Source organism: Rhineura floridana, chromosome 14, assembly GCF_030035675.1.
Source record: "Rhineura floridana isolate rRhiFlo1 chromosome 14, rRhiFlo1.hap2, whole genome shotgun sequence".
In the NCBI taxonomy this organism is placed as follows: domain Eukaryota; kingdom Metazoa; phylum Chordata; class Lepidosauria; order Squamata; family Rhineuridae; genus Rhineura; species Rhineura floridana.
The window spans coordinates 31,164,430-31,180,292 of record NC_084493.1 but is presented as its reverse complement, the minus strand read 5'-3'; the positions used below and the strand labels follow the sequence as shown (position 1 = coordinate 31,180,292).

Below are 15,863 nucleotides of genomic sequence, written 5' to 3'. Positions count from 1 at the left end.
GCATAAACATTTTCATTGTATGCACTGAAAACTTTGCAATTTCTTCCCTCACTACATGTTTGCCAATGAAGGAAGGCATGGAGTTTTCTACTTCCAACCCACAAGCCAGTCTTCCGACCCTTATAGGACAGGATCTAAAATTATTTGGCAGTTAAGACTATTTAAGACATGCACTTCCTGATCCATATTATTGTGGCCTTGTTGCAAGTTTGTAAATAAATTTGCACCTTGAAAATAAATATTGCTGCAACTTACCTATTAATGGCACAGAATCAGATGTTGCTGGCATAATTTCGGCAACCAGGAGCATAAAAACAGTGAGGGAGAGTAAAACTGTGATTCCTGAAAGACAAATTATTGGGCATGGAATCAGGAAAAGAAGACACTCTGTGATGAGGAAAAGAGAAAGAACATTTAAAAAGAATCACATGCTCAGGAAAAGAAGCTCAGGAATTGAAATATCCCAATTGGACTCAGTTCTTCCAAAGTCTCTGGATGTGAATCTGAGCCAGGTTCTGATGAGCTCTTGCACCATCCTTAGCTTCCACCTGTAGCTTGGTTCACTTACTCATGTTTTGTGACACAAACATCATTGCAAGGGCAACTCGGGAAGATTACTTGTATAATCCATGTTTGAGCAGGCTCTTGGAAGATGCCCTCCATGTGTCCTGCCTGAACTCACAGAAATCAAACTCAAACATGAAGGTGTGCTTGCATTTTTATTAGTTTAATAGAACGTCTCAGCATAAAAGTGCTTACAGGTTACACAGGAATCAGCATCTCTTCAGAACTGTACTAAGCATGACTAGACCAGGCTACAGATGTTGTCGCAGCAGCTGGTCATGTCCCCTCACTGACCTTAAGTAAGGATGGGCGGGTGCCCTACTTGCAAAGCCTGTGTCACTACAGAGAGTGCATGCACAAAAGAGTGCTCCCCTCAGAGGAATAGTGAGAACTTGCTGGAATTGCCAGCATAAGCACCTACTGGCCACAGTAAGGGAGGCTGGACGACTTTGGCAATATCTTCCCCCTCAGGAGATGGGCTGTGTGGTGTAGGTGGCAAAATGAGCAAGGAAGGGGGTTGAACCACCTCAGCAAGGTCCTCCTCCCAAGGAGGAGTGGGGCTGCGCAATGATGACGGTGCGGGCAAATTTGCCCTTATCCAAATTTTGTGATGCTGTTCTCCAACCAAACAATGTTTTTAAATATATATATCGTTATGAGCATGGGGGTTGGGATGGATGATTCCTGTGCATCACCTTTCCAGCCTCTGATTTGGAATCCTGTGCCTTGGAATGAGGAACTCTCTGCTGGTCAAATGAGTCTTTTGTTAACCAAATAGATTGGCCAGGTAAGATAATGGGCCGATCAGTTGCCTAGTAATGGAGAATGGGCCAGGAAGACCCCTTTTGTCATTTAAACTCTACAGGAGAGCCTCCCCCCCCACTCCTGGCAGCTACCAGAAGCTGTGTGCTTGTAGTTTTAGTGTGTCTAGAGAATTGCAAGGCAGAGAGAGAGACTGGCTCTCTGCACCATGGCCTTTGGGGTGCCTCCTGCAACACAGATGGAAAAGCTGGATATTGGACTGCTGATACCTTGAACCCTGCCATTCTGAAGCTCAGGTTCAAGACACTGCAGTCTCCGCTGACCTTCTTCCCAAAGGAAACCAAACCTGGAGGAGCGCAGGGACCCCCGAAATCTCACCGCTCGGAGATTGGGGAGGTGCACAACACTGTATTTAAAATGTGCATAAAAACTAATATTCATGACTAGGCTAGGAGAGGGTGGAAAAGCAACTTCCTGAACAGGCAGTTTCTCCTCAGAGATAGCTGTGTCTATAGGGGCTGGACTGTCACTGTCCATGGCGCAGGAGTCTGCAGGCTGAAACATGCTCAAATGCACCATCCCAACGCCTTCCTCCCATTCCCAGTCTGACTGTTCCTCATCACTCATGTCAGTCCATGCCCTTTCCATGGGATTCATGACACCATGGACCCTCCTCTGTGACTGGGCCTTCCATCTCCATGCCACTCGAACCCATTCACTTTCCTTCTCATTCTAGGTCCAATCTGCACAACTGCTCAGAGGGAGTATGTATAAGGCCTGCAGAAACTGCTGCTCATCCCTTCACAGTTGTCATTGCTTGGAGAAAAAAGGTGAACAGGTAGTGACAGCTATGAGGAGGAGGACCAGGAGTTTGGGAGTGCCCCCCTGGAGGAATGTGGGCCCAGGCATATGTCCAGCAATGCTGACTATTGATGCTGGCAGTGGTGGTTGGTGCCCATTGGTATTAGTATGACGGAGGGCAGGGAAGCCAACAGTTGGTGGAGACAGAGTCAATGGCCGGCAGAGCCAACTCATCCTAGTTTTTTCCCCATCCTCTTCCTTGCAAGGGAGTTCTACCAGGGCATCGCTGAGATTGAGGAGGAGGAAGCTTACAGGTAGTGTCATCTCCTGGACTGGATGTAAGAAGGAAGGCTGGTGAGTCGGGGCTGGCTGAGGGTTGACTAAAGTTGATGGGGCAGTGGTGCATTCACTAATGAACCAGCCTCCAATGGCTACTGTCCCTGCTTTTATATGACAGTGGGGGAATGACTCTGTGTGAACAAACAGACTACAGTTGTGGCTATACTTCCCCCCCTCAAAAAAAATTGTATGGTGACAAACTCTAAAATATTTAGTAGCCATATTTAGGGTCCTGTCTGTGCAGTTTAACGTGTCAGAAATAAAGAAAAGGTTACCATCTTCTTTGCAGTATTGACTTAGAAAGAGTCTGACACTTTTTTTCATTCTGTTTTTTTTTCTTGCAGTGTTGTTAAAGGTGAACTCTGGCACTTCATTTTGCATTGCACATCACTTGCATAGAGAACCATGCCAAACTGAAGTGCCAAAATGAGTCATCCTATGCAGCCAAATCCTTTTTCAAATAATTGTAAACAAAACAACAAATTCTTAACGTTTAACAAATGTCTATTAGGAGTGAGCATTGGCTCTATATGAGGCCAAATAACAAGGCAAATCAGTGTGATTTGGCATCAAAGTCTGATGCCAATACCCCACCCCCAAGTTGGATCCCAGCCTTCACAAAGCCACAGAGCACATTCTCTCTCTCCTGTACATTTTTGTACAGAATAGCTGTATCTCCTATATATTTTATTTATTTTATTTTATTTATTTTATTTCATTTATAAACCGCCCATAGCGAGTAGCTCTCTGGGCGGTGAACAAAACAAACAAGATTAAAATACAATATTACAATAAAATATTACAATAACATTGAACATTAAAATGCCTGGGAGTATAGCCAGGTCTTAACCTGGCGCCTAAAAGAAAGTACCGTAGGCGCCAGGCGTGTCTCCTCAGGTAGGCTGTTCCACAGTTTTGCTTCCCCTCCCGGACAAACCATGAGCTGCAAACCATAGAACAAACCTTGGCTACAATTTGTTGTTTGTCTGGAGAGAGCTAAACCACAGGACAAGTGGTTGTTGGAAAGTTGTTTGTTCGCGATGCAAACCAAAACCAAATTTTGCATGTTGCTTCCTGAGATCAAGGAGCTGGTTATGGTCTGTGTTTGAATACAACTGGGTGCAATTTTGAATCAGGATGGCAGACTGGACCTTTCAAAACTACACTTACAGTATTTTAACCAATTTTTTCATGATGGTTCCTGAGATCAGGAACAGCTTATTGTCTATGTCTGGACAGTTAGATGCCATTTTTTATCAAAATGGCAGACTGAACCTTTCAAAACTGCACTATTTTTGGTTTCTTAAAATTCCCGAGGAACTCTGGATTTTTATTTTTATTAAAGCACAGCAGCAACAGTCTTTTAAAAAAGTTAAAAGCTTCACTGAAGTTTTTTAAAACAACAAAGAAATCCTCCAGTGCTCTTCAGAACTCCACAGGCAGAACTTGTAAGGACTAGACAATTGTAACAACTGTGGCTTATTGAAGGTCTGTGAGGCCATGGGGAAACTAAGGACAGTATGAAGTTGCAATGTTTATTTTAAAAAATCTCTACATGGAAGACTATACACCACTCAGCCACCTCTTAATTATTTTTGGTTGGCAAGGGGGGGAGGTTAAGGAGAGAGAAAACAAACAAAAACTAAATAACATCACGTGCCTGCATCAGAGTGGACAGGTGGGGACGTCCATGGGGCCAATTTTGCCACAGTATGGGAGGGAAAGGAATCGGAATGTGGAATAGCCAATATCATCATAGGAGACAAGACAGACTGCCTGTAACCTCTGCTCAGCCACCCCTCCAACAGAGATTTGGGAAGCCATACTGCCCTGCTCTCCCATTAATTAATGCCAGGTCAGTCACCAATAAAATGACTCTTGGCCATGATCTGTTCATGGATGAGTTGGCTGCCCTGGTGTGCATTACTGGCACCTGGGCAGGCAAGATGGGGAGCCCTGACCTTACCCAGCTTCACTTGCCAGGGTATTCAGTGCAGCATTAGTTGAAGTTAGAGGGACAGAAGACCCATGGTGATCATCCATAGCATTTCCATCATTCTCTCCAGCAAACCAATCCATCTGGGAGATGGATGTGAAAGTTTGTACTTGGTTTTGGGTTGCAGAAATAGGACAGGGATCTTGTTGGTGTATCACACACCCTGCAGCCCAACCACCTCCCAGGCTGAGCTGGCAGAGGCAGTTTCTGATGTTGTGGTGGAGACTCCCAGACCATTTGTCTTGGGGGACTTCAACTTTGTCTGAGCCAGCTCAGGGCTTGATGACCTCCATCGCAGCCATGGAGCCAGGGCCGGTTCCAAAAGGTGGTCAGGTGGGGCACTGGCTGAGGGCCCCTGGGGCTACAGGGGCCCCTGAGGGGCCCATCTGCTCCCTTTCTGTGATTCGTGGCAGGATCGCTGCCGCAGATTGCATGACGAGAGCTTCGGAGCTCCGCCATTCTCTTGCTTAACCTACCGTGTTCTGTGGTTGCGTATGCAACACTGCCCTTAACAAAGGTGTGTGTGCAACCGTAGAACAGCTAAGAAAGGTAGGTTAAGCAAGGGAATGGCGGGGTGTGTGATCCAAGGCAGCGAGCCTGCCACGAATCACAGAAGGGGAGCGCTGGGGCCTGGGGCAGGCTTGTGCCCAAGGGGCCTGGCATGTCTGAGGCCAGCCCTGCATAGAGTTGTCTCAATATATCATGCAACCATCATATACTGCACGGAAGACATACCCTCAGTCTGGCCTTTACTACAGTGGGGATTGGTCGTATCGTCATATCAAAGGATGCAGGCTCAGAAAATAGTTTAGAAATAATAAAACTAGAGCAGAAATACGGAATATGTTGCCCTCAGAAGTTGTTCAACAACAATTCCTGACATCTCTGACTAAAATCTGGAGGGCACCAGGTTGGGAAAGGTCAACAGGAGAGGGCTGTTACCATCCAGCCCTGTTTCTGGGCTTCCTGGAGAGATTTGATTGGCCAGTTTGGTGAAGGATGCTGGACCAGACTGGCCTTTTGTCTGATCCAGCAGGGCTCTTCCTATGTTTATAGGCTAGTGGCTACTGTCTCCTCTCATTTGTAGCAGAGTACAGCTAAAACAATCCAGGCAAGAGGTACGTGGGGTTAACCAGGAGTGGGGAACCTTTGACACTTTACATGTTGCTGGACTACAGCTCCCATAATTCCATGACCATTGATCATGCTGGCTGGGGCTGATGGGCATTGGAGTCCAACAACACATGGTGGGCCACAGGTATCCTACCCCTGCTCTACAACACACTCCAAACACAGTACACCACCTTATGTCAGATGAGCTGGCTCAAATTAAGAAGCGAGGGGAAACTCATTTGGATCCACATTTTAAACTGAGCTGAGCTAATTCACTAGTCTCATTTTTAGAACAGTCAGTTGGAATGCATACCTCTTAAAATTATATGATGCAGCTTTGGTTCCAAAAATTGAAGACACAAAGTTTAATTAAGGGGAAAATGTGTACAAAAATGCATATTTTTTGGGGGGGGGGATGAAATGAATACAAAAATGCATATTGTAGGGGAAGAATGTGTACAGAATGCATACTTTATGGGACAGTGTGTACAAATTATATTAATGTTAGCGCTTTTTGTTTTAATCTGCAAAAAACAGCAAGACATAGAATGGGAAAAGGCTGACCTGTCCCTAGCTCAGATTTATTCTGCTTTATGTAAAAGGCGGATGATAAAAGCCAAATGTACACCTGTGGGGCCTCAGTAACCAGTGGGTAATTTTGTAAACTGATCTGGAATCAAATCTGATGAAGAATGATGTAGAAATGTTTTAAATAATTAACTGCAATAAATTGATTATGGATTATTGAAATTGGTTATAGTGATTATTAGGGATGGCAAAGGAATTTGGTGTGGTTTGCATTTTAATGAGACGCTACCCAATTCATGCTTCCTGAAACAATGTACAAAGCAAAATGCAGCTGTCTTTCAAAATTCACACATCTCTGAATTTTGCAGTGCATTTCTCCAACAAAAGTAAGAGTACAAACATATTCATATTAGGAGAAAGTATGTGTAAAACTGCATATATTAGTGAAAATAGCAGAAAAGTATTATGTTAGGGGGAAATGCTTCCAAATATATATATATATTAGGCAAAACTGTACACAACAATGTGTGAATTAGAAGTGTTCACTAAAATACAGATGAATTTCCACGAGCACTTCTTTAAAAAACAACTGAGAGAAGTTGAAATTTACAGCTTCATCCATCCCTACCAACAACATACTCATTTCGTGTATGAGGAGGAGAAGAAAGTAAGACCCAGTCTGCTGTATCTCCCTTTCTGTCATCATGCTGTGAGTCTGTTCGGTTCACTTTCCATTCAGCTTCCTTCTCTCACTACCCCCGGGCCAGACATTCTGTGATTTCTTGAGAGTTTCAACTTGTAACTATTTTCTCCTTGCCGGAAAGTGACTGTGACATTTAAACTGAAAATGCATGCAAAATAGCTTTGCTTACAAACAGAGTAATAAGTTTACCAAGTGAAATTTTCTCCCCAGAGTCGGCTGGAAGCAGAAAAACAAGAAGGGCAAGAGCTGAGATCAGCACGCATGGGATGAGAAGATTGAGCCCATAATACAAAGTCCTCCGACGCATCGTCACCGTAAAGGTCACATCCGGATAAGGCTCTTTGCAACAGTCGTAGAAAGACTCTGTCCTTTTCCCAGGAACTTCTGTGAAATGGTGGACAAAAGGAAGCAGAGAGGAGTTAACTTGAGATACAGTGAATTTCGCTCAAGTAATTTCTAGGAAAAGGCCCCAGGGTTATTGTCTAGGGCAATGGTTCCCAAACTTTTTCCCCCAACACACCTCTTGAAAATTGCTGAGGGTCTTGGTAGACCAGTTAATGATGCTTCTGCAGTTGTAGCAGTTGTAACGTGTAGTACTAGATGCTGTATGGTTTTTAACTAGATTTTTGTTGCTTCTTTTATTATACATTGTATTTTATTGTATTACAATCTGCATTCTACAGAACTCAAATCATAACACAATAAAATACAATATAAGAAATGAAAGAAACAATGCAAATATAATTAAAAATCAATAAGAATACTTAAGAACATATAAGAACATAAGAAAAGCCTGTTGGATCAGGCCAATGGCCCATCTGCTCCAGCATCCTGTTCACACAGTGGCCAACCAGATGCCAAAGGGAAGCCTGCAAGCAGGACCTGAATGCCAGAGCACTCTCCCCTTCTGCGGTTTCCAGCAACTGGAAGCATACTGCCTCTGACTATGGAGGCAGAATAAAGCCACCATGACTAGTAGCCATTGATAGCTTTATCCTCATGAATTTGCCTAATCCTATTTTAAAGCCATCCGATTAATCCAGTTCACGCAGAAGTGTCACAGGCCACATGGATGAAGCTCTTGGAGGGCTGGTGGTCCAAGAACCACAGTTTGGGAACCCCTGACCTAGAGTGCATGTGGGCAACCAATAGCCTGTGAGCCACATGCAGTCTTTGCAGCCCTTTCCTGCAGCCCCCAAGGGTGCTCAAGCTGCCTCTTTGTTACCACCAAGTTCCCCACCACCTGCTTCCAAAATTTGCTGGCTCCCCACATGGGAAATTATGTCCCCCCGCCTTCCAAACCATGGTTTGCTGGACTAGGTGGAGTGTGATTGCAATGTGGAGGAGAGTGTGTTGGGAGAGTCATCCCATGTGTCTTCATGTAAGTCTGCTCTCCCCCCCCCAATCCACCAAACAACTGTTTGGCAACTGAGGAAGCCCATCTGCAATGGGAAGGATAAGGCAATCAGTGGCTGCTAGCCATGGTGTCTATGTTCAACCCAAACAGTTGGAGGCAGTATGCTTCTGGATACCAGTTAATAGAAACCACAAGTGCAGAGAATGCTGTTACACTCAGATCCTGCTTGTGGGCTTTCCTTAACTGGCTACTGTGAGAACAGGATGCTAGACTAGATGGACCATTGGCCTGAACCAGCAGACTGTTCTTATGTTCTTTGAAGATGGATGGGAAGCAGGAGTGAACCCTCCCATCCCTGCACACATTATTCCTTTCAGTGTGTCTGTGAATGAGCCCAGGTGCCATATAAGCTCCAGCCATATAGCTCCTGACCACTCACCCATTACCAGATGTGGCTCTTTGTCGCAAAAATGTTTCCTGGTCAAAAGACACATGAGGTATCCACCTTGCTAAAGCTAAGCAAATCCAGCTCTGGTCAGTGCCTGGTTAGGAGATTGTCTTGGATCTGATCATAGCTCTGTGGTACAGCAACTGTTTTGCATGTAGAAGGTCCCAGGTTCAATCCCCAGCATCTCCAGGTCGGGCTGGGAGAATACCCAACCTGAAACCCTGGAGAGCCACTGCCAGTCAGTGTAAACAATACTGAGCTAGGTGGACCAATGTTCCTGTGCTACCTTGAGTTTGCCAGACTTGGCTACCGTCATGTGTAGGCCTTGCCTTTAGCAGTATGGAATAGGCTTCTTTGTGCTGTTTTTAACCTTGGTTTTGCTGCTGCTGCAAGCAGTGGTGCTAGCAACAGCACAGCTCCACTCTCAGTGGCACAACCACCATATTCTTAACTAGTGTTTGTTTTTTGTAAAGCATGAGATGATGGTGCTCTTATCTTGATAGACTGCAAAATGCCATCCTCACCCCATCCCCTCTTCCTGGGCCCCTTACCCTTTCCTATTGAATTTTGGCTTAACATTTGGCCAAAAACAATTCCGACTCAGCTTCAACTGTTCACGTGGAAGGTTTCCCTGCCTGGGTCTTCATCCAACTTGCTTCCCCGGCCTGTTAGACTTGCTATAACGGGCTGATCTAGCTGTTCCAAGCAAAAGAGGAAGAGAGAGGGAAAGATGGGTGTGGTCACGATTGGTAGCAAGAGTGGCTACTTTCCAATTGGGCAAGGATGAGAAGGTAGTGTTAGTGGCCCCTTTGGGCAGAGGGGTCCCTGAGTGGCTTCAGGCAGTGTGTTGGAGTTAGAAGCCAGAGAGGAGGCTCCCAATGAGCCTGGGGGCAAAGGAAGTCTAAAGCAGGGCTTCCCCATCATAGGGTTGCCAAGTTGCAGTGCTTTAAAAAAAAAAAAAACCCATATACCATCAGGAAAAAAGCACTGTTCTTAGCTCCAAAATGACCCAGATATAACTTTGTTCTGGGACCTCTTGTAGAGCAAGGGTGTAGTTGTCCATGGCCTCAGGGGGTCTTAGACCCTTTATGTTTTTGGGAGCATGGTCCCAGCAGGGTCCCTATGTCTTCAGCATCCTGTGAGACAATCAGCATGAAAGTGGTGTATTAGCCACTGAGAAGAGTCTTCTAACATGCTTCCTTGTTCTTTCTTGCTGATTGGAGCCAATCAGAGTGAAAGGAGGTGAATCAGCCATTGAGAAGACTCTTCTCAGCAGCTAACACTCTCCCCTTTCATGCTTATTGGCTCTTAGGGATATCGGTTATTGTGGGAGAAGGCATTAACAAGGATCTCATTCTCAACCCAGCAGCATAAAAAGCCAGGGTGTGACTCTGACTAACATGAATGGACCCTGCACTTCTGAATTTGCCACTATACTATTGTTGTGGAGGGGAGAACATGCGGTCCACCAGTGGAGGATGATTGCCCAGACACTACTTTGATTTGTAACCTCAGTGGCTTACCAGACAGGGCAGCAGTATGAACTGTGGGCTCCATTTCCTAGCCCTGGCAACTCACTCTCTTTACTTGAGGCCCCCTGGGAGATGTATTTCTGTGAGAGAGTTCTAGCACACACCGCACCAAGTGGAAATTCCTAGGTTTCTTGGGGGGAAGCTGTGATGGTTCTGTTATGCATACTCCAGAGGAATGTGCGCTGCAGATCAGCATTGTTAAACCTGTTTAGCCTGTGTGAAAGAGCTGTCTAACACAAGGGACTAAATTCATATTCAGGCTTATGAGAATTAAAAGTTGATAATGCAAGCAATGTCCAAGAGCATTAGCTGAGATTTTTCTTGTCCTTTAGCTGATTTAGAGAAGAAAGGCCCACTTGTGTTTCTAAATCCCTTAGACACATTTTGCAAGTCTTACCCCCAGGCCCCTTTAAAGAGTACCATAGGTTTTATTCTAATGGAGGTGTAGCTCAAAGGCAGAGCAGCCGCCTTGCATGCCAAGGGTTCCAGATTCACTGCCTGGCATCTTCAGACAGGACTGGGAATATTCCCTGCCAGAAACCCTGGCGAACAGTGTGGGAAATAGTAAGCTAGATGAACCAAATGTCTGACTCCGTATAAGAGAGCTTTCTGTGTTTTACTTTTAATTTGTTTTAAACTGTTTTTAATATTGGGTTTTAAATTGCTGTGGCTTGCCTTGGGACTTCCAGCGAAGGATGGGCAATCAATCAAGTAAATAAACAATATTCCTACTCTGCCAGAGTTGCCTGCAAGAACCGGCATCTCCTTTCTCACAGGAAAGGGGAGTTGTCTCTTGTCTACATGTCGTGTTCTCTTGCATGACACCTTCTTGATTGAACTGTCAACACTTGCTGCTTATAGATATGTAGTGCTGTAATAGATATGTAGAGCTAAATGTGGAAAGATGTATGCAATCACCCTAAGGCTAGGCTGAGCTTGTGTTGAAGTGTTTGCGATTGGGGGGATTTGAACTGGTGAAGGAAAACTTACCAGGGCTCAGACACATTAACAACAAAACATTTTAACAACAAAAAGCATTCTAAAAACTGTTCAAAACATTCTAAAAATGGTTACAATTAAAACATTCTAAAACCAGTTGCAGATAAAACATTCTTCCATCTAGTGATCTCTGGGTTGCCAGGAATCACCTCCTTCAGCCATCAAATGCCTGGGCTAACAGGAATGCTTTCATACTCCTCCTGAAAATCAGTATTCATGGACAAAGACATGCCTCGCCGGGGAGGCCATTCCACAAATGAGAAGCCACCGCTGAAAAGGCCCTGTGGTGATCACCATATTATTTATTTATGTATTTTCATAATGCCCTTTGGAATGGACATGGGGGGAGAGACTCTGGTCACCCGTGGGTCAAAGCAATGGAGCTCTGGCACATTCTGCCCATAGCTAAAACGTCCTTTCCTAGATTTCACTGGAAGGATTTTGGCCCAACCCTAAGAATTCCATGGAATAATCACCCCCCCTTCACATCTTGGGGTGGACAACATTCCAAGGGATTCAGTAGATTCTGGGAATCCGCTAAACTGTTTATTATTATTTAGTTTCTTTTTTTCAGAAAAGTGATACTCAAAGCAACTTACAAAACAAACATTAGAAACAAGGATAAAAACAAAGATAAAATAACCGAAAATATACAAGTAATATATATAAAAGAGCAGTGATTACTAGGAGCCAACATGGATTTATGAAGAATAAATCCTGCCAAACTAATCTTACCTCATTCTTTGATCAGGTAACCTCCCTTGTAGATTGTAGCTAAGTGTAGGCTGGATGGAACAACTATCAGGTGGACTTCCGGGAAGGGTGACTTAGCCTGTGCCTGCTTTTGAGACGGGCTCCTGCCTCAAAAGAAGCTTATTCAGATATATCAGTCAGTTTTTTCTTTTTTTTTGACTGATTAAACTTCTCCCGGGTAGGGAGAAACGAAGAGATTAACCTCAAAGCCTATTTTTGTTGGGACGACCAGATCTCATTAATTTATGGGACGAGGTCCAGCCGACGAAGGTGGGACGGATTTTCAACAGCAAGCTCTATCTGTTAAAGCGAACGTTCATCTTATCTTCTAAGAGAGAACGCATTAACAGGCAAGCACCCTTCTTTCTATATTTTTCTTTTACTTGACTTAAATTGTTGCTGTTTAAAAGAGATTTGCCAGATTGATCGGTTTTTGACATCTCACTGGGGAGCCGTAACTTCTCTCTGCTACGCACTAATTAATAGCTTATCTCTGTTTTTGTTGCAAAAAGCTGTCCTGGATTTGCATTCTAAAGATACACACAGAAGAGGGATTTCTATTCCAGATTTTTATTTTGAAAAATATTATACTGTTTTGAGACTACTCTCTTTTTGGTCTATTTTATTTTGACGAATCTGTTTCTTGACGATTGCCATTAATTGTTTCGATCCTGGGAACTGCATTTTGTTTACTTAACTATTGGAGAGATAAGGCTGTCTGCTCTGTTTATACTGTGATGTCACCAAGTTTGGAGTATTAACCCAATTGTTGCTGAAATAAGAAGTGGTTTTCCTATATTTTTCTTTTAAAATGGCAATTAAGAAAGTGGCTGAGAATCTGGAAATAACTATGTTTCAGAAAATAATGGATGAGATTGAGATAACGAAAATTGAATTGAGTAAAATGAAGCAGGAGATTAAAGATATAAGGGTCCCTGTGAGAGAGGTGACCCTGGAAGGGGTCCCTGTGAGAGAGGAGACCCCGGAGATTGGAACAGGGGTCCCTGTGAGAGAGGAGACCCTGGAGACTGGAATAGGGGTCCCTGTGAGAGAGGAGATCCCGGAGATTGGAACAAACGTGGAACAGGAACAAGATTTGGAGTCTATGGACTTTAGAAATAAAATCTATTGTTTGGAACTCAATGTTATCTCTGAAGAAATTAATGAAGATTCTAGAGATAAAGTTATCAATGGCATGGATTATCTTCTGGACTGGAATGATGTGATGGAGCCCAATATAGAGAAAATCTATGGAATTAACTGCAGCCATGTGACAATGGAAAAACTTTTAAGAGATGACCCAGTGTGTTTTGAAAAAAAGAACAGAGATATGATTTTACAGCAGTATTTCAGCAACCTATTCAGAATGGATGGCAAGAAAATATTTGGGATAGAGGTAATTCCCATCAGACTCTTACTATATGACTATGGCTTTGACAGCAAGATTATTATGGAATACTGATAATGGAAGATTGGATATTGAAATTACTGGACTTAACAAGACTACTGAAGATGGAAGATGGAAAATGGAACTAATAGAGATAATAGAACAATGGCTACTGAAATTACTGAACCTAACAGATTTTGATGTGATGGATTAATTGAAATGTTTATTTTGACTATGGTTATGACAATAAGATTATCATAATTAGTAATGAGATGGATTAATCGATATGCTTATCTGGAAAAAAAAATTGATAGATATATTTCTTAAAGAATTGAAATCTCTCTTTGACTTTTTGTGGAAAGAATAAAGTAATGTTTATGAGATTTGATGATTAAGTAAGATAACTACTGGAGGAAAGTGATTTTATAATATGACTTAAGAGACAGGATTGCTATATATTATAGACTTATAACTGATTTGATCTTTGACAAATGGGAAGTCAATATTTTACTCTTTATTTTTTATTTTTGTTTTTTTTTTTTCTTTTTCTTTTTGTTTAACTATTTTTGATTTTGTTTTTTGTCTTTGAATGTTTTATGATTTTGTTTTGTATGTTTTATGAAAATTTGAATAAAAATTATTGAAAAAAAAAAAAAGGAACAACTATCAGGTGGATCCACAGTTGGCTCAAGAATCACACTCAAAGAGTGCTTATCTATGGTTCTTTCACAAACTGGGCGGAAGTAACGAGTGGGGTATCATAGGTCCTGGGCCCAGTGCTCTTCAACATTTTTATTAATGACTTGGATGAGGAGGTACAGAGCATGCTTATCAAATGTGCAGATGATACAAAATTGGAGGGCATAGCTAATACCGTGGAAGACAGAAACAAAATTCAAAGGGACCTTGATAGGCTGGAGCATTGGGCTGAAAACAACAGAATGAAATTCTACAGGAATAAATGCAAAGTTCTACACTTAGGAAAAAGAAACCAAATGCACAGTTATAAGATGGGGGATACTTGGCTCAGCAATACAACATGTGAGAAGGATCTTGGAATTGTTGTTGATCACAAGCCGAATATGAGCCAACAGTGTGATGTGGCTACAAAAAAGGCAAATGCTATATTAGGCTGCATTAATAGAAGTATAGTTTCCAAATCGTGGGAAGTACTAGCTGCCCTCTATTCAGCACTGGTTAGGCCTCATCTTGAATACTGCGTCCAGTTCTGGTCTCCACACTTCAAGAAGGATGCAGAAAAACTGGAACAGGTTCAGAGGAGGGCAACAAGGATGATCAGGGGACTGGAAACAAAGCCCTATGAGGAGAGACTGAAAGAACTGGGCATGTTTAGCCTAGAGAAGAGAAGACTGAGGGAGATATGATAGAACTCTTCAAGTACATGAAAGGTTGTTAGAGGAGGGCCGGGATCTATTCTTGATCGTCCCAAAGTGCAGGACACAGAATAATGGGCTCAAGTTGCAGAAAGCCAGATTTCGACTGGACATCAGGAAAAACTTCCTAACAGAGCCATATGACAATGGAGCCAATTACCTAGACAGGTAGTGGGCTCTCTGACACTGGAGGCATTCAAGAGGCAGCTGGACAGCCATCTGTTGGGAATGCTTTGATTTGGATTCCTGCATTGAGCAGGGGGTTGGACTTGATGGCCTTATAGGCCCCTTCGAACTCTACTATTCTATGATTCTATTATTCTAATTGTATTTGCTGGTCTTTGACCGAAATAATAAATAATAATATTCTAACTGTGTTTAAGAATATCCATACAGCTTACCGACTAAATCCCACTCGCCATTTGAAATGTATCCAGATATTTCTGCTTCTTGCATTTGGAGATCCAAAGACCATCCACCATAAGTCCAGGATCCAAACTTCAGTTTACATTTCTGTACATCAAAGGGGAACCAGCGCACATCTATGGAGCAAGAGCTCTTGAATATTCCTAGGTTGAAAAGAATATATATATGAGTAGACATTTCTCAGCAGTTTTCTCTCTCTCTCTCCCTTTAATATAACAGCTCAGAGGAAAACACTACCACTCTCTGACATTTAAAACAACTGATCTTCTTTAAAGTGTTTCTGCTGAAAGTTTTATGAAAATAAGAGTATTGAGGTCAACACTGCTGTTATCAACATGATGACATTCTGTAGTGTCACATCTGAAGATTGGTGTTCATTTCACTGTTTTATAAGACAACAGTCACTGCTTTCCCCCTGAACAGAATTATTTCACACACATGAATGCTCACCCTCAGATATTTTCAAATGTTAACCCCACAGATCAATTGAAACTTCAGGCAGAAAGGCATCTCATCACATGATATTTTGCACTTACAACTTATTCACACCTTAGAGAATTTACCACATTGACATGATAGTGTGAACAGAGATGTCAGGAAAATTAATAAATTTTGAATGCAAACTCCAGCAGCTCACATGCTGTACTTATTTATACTTATTGCCCACCTGTCATCAAATGGTTCCTGAAATATCACAATTCAAAAGAAGGCACACATAATTAAAGCTATTACATTAGAACCACAAAACTAAAAATCGTAAG

General features: G+C 42.8%; 1 protein-coding gene across 1 annotated transcript in view; it reads right to left on the bottom strand.

Annotated features, from left to right (window-relative positions):
• Positions 1-15,863, bottom strand: part of CHRFAM7A (CHRNA7 (exons 5-10) and FAM7A (exons A-E) fusion) — a 162,740-nt gene that overhangs the window by 15,036 nt on the left and 131,841 nt on the right. Inside the window, exons 6-8 of the mRNA XM_061594988.1 lie at positions 15,078-15,245; positions 6,996-7,190; positions 256-342 (exon numbers count right to left, since the gene is read on the bottom strand). Of these exons, the coding sequence (XP_061450972.1) occupies positions 256-342; positions 6,996-7,190; positions 15,078-15,245 (450 nt within the window). The remainder of the gene's footprint in view (positions 1-255; positions 343-6,995; positions 7,191-15,077; positions 15,246-15,863) is intronic.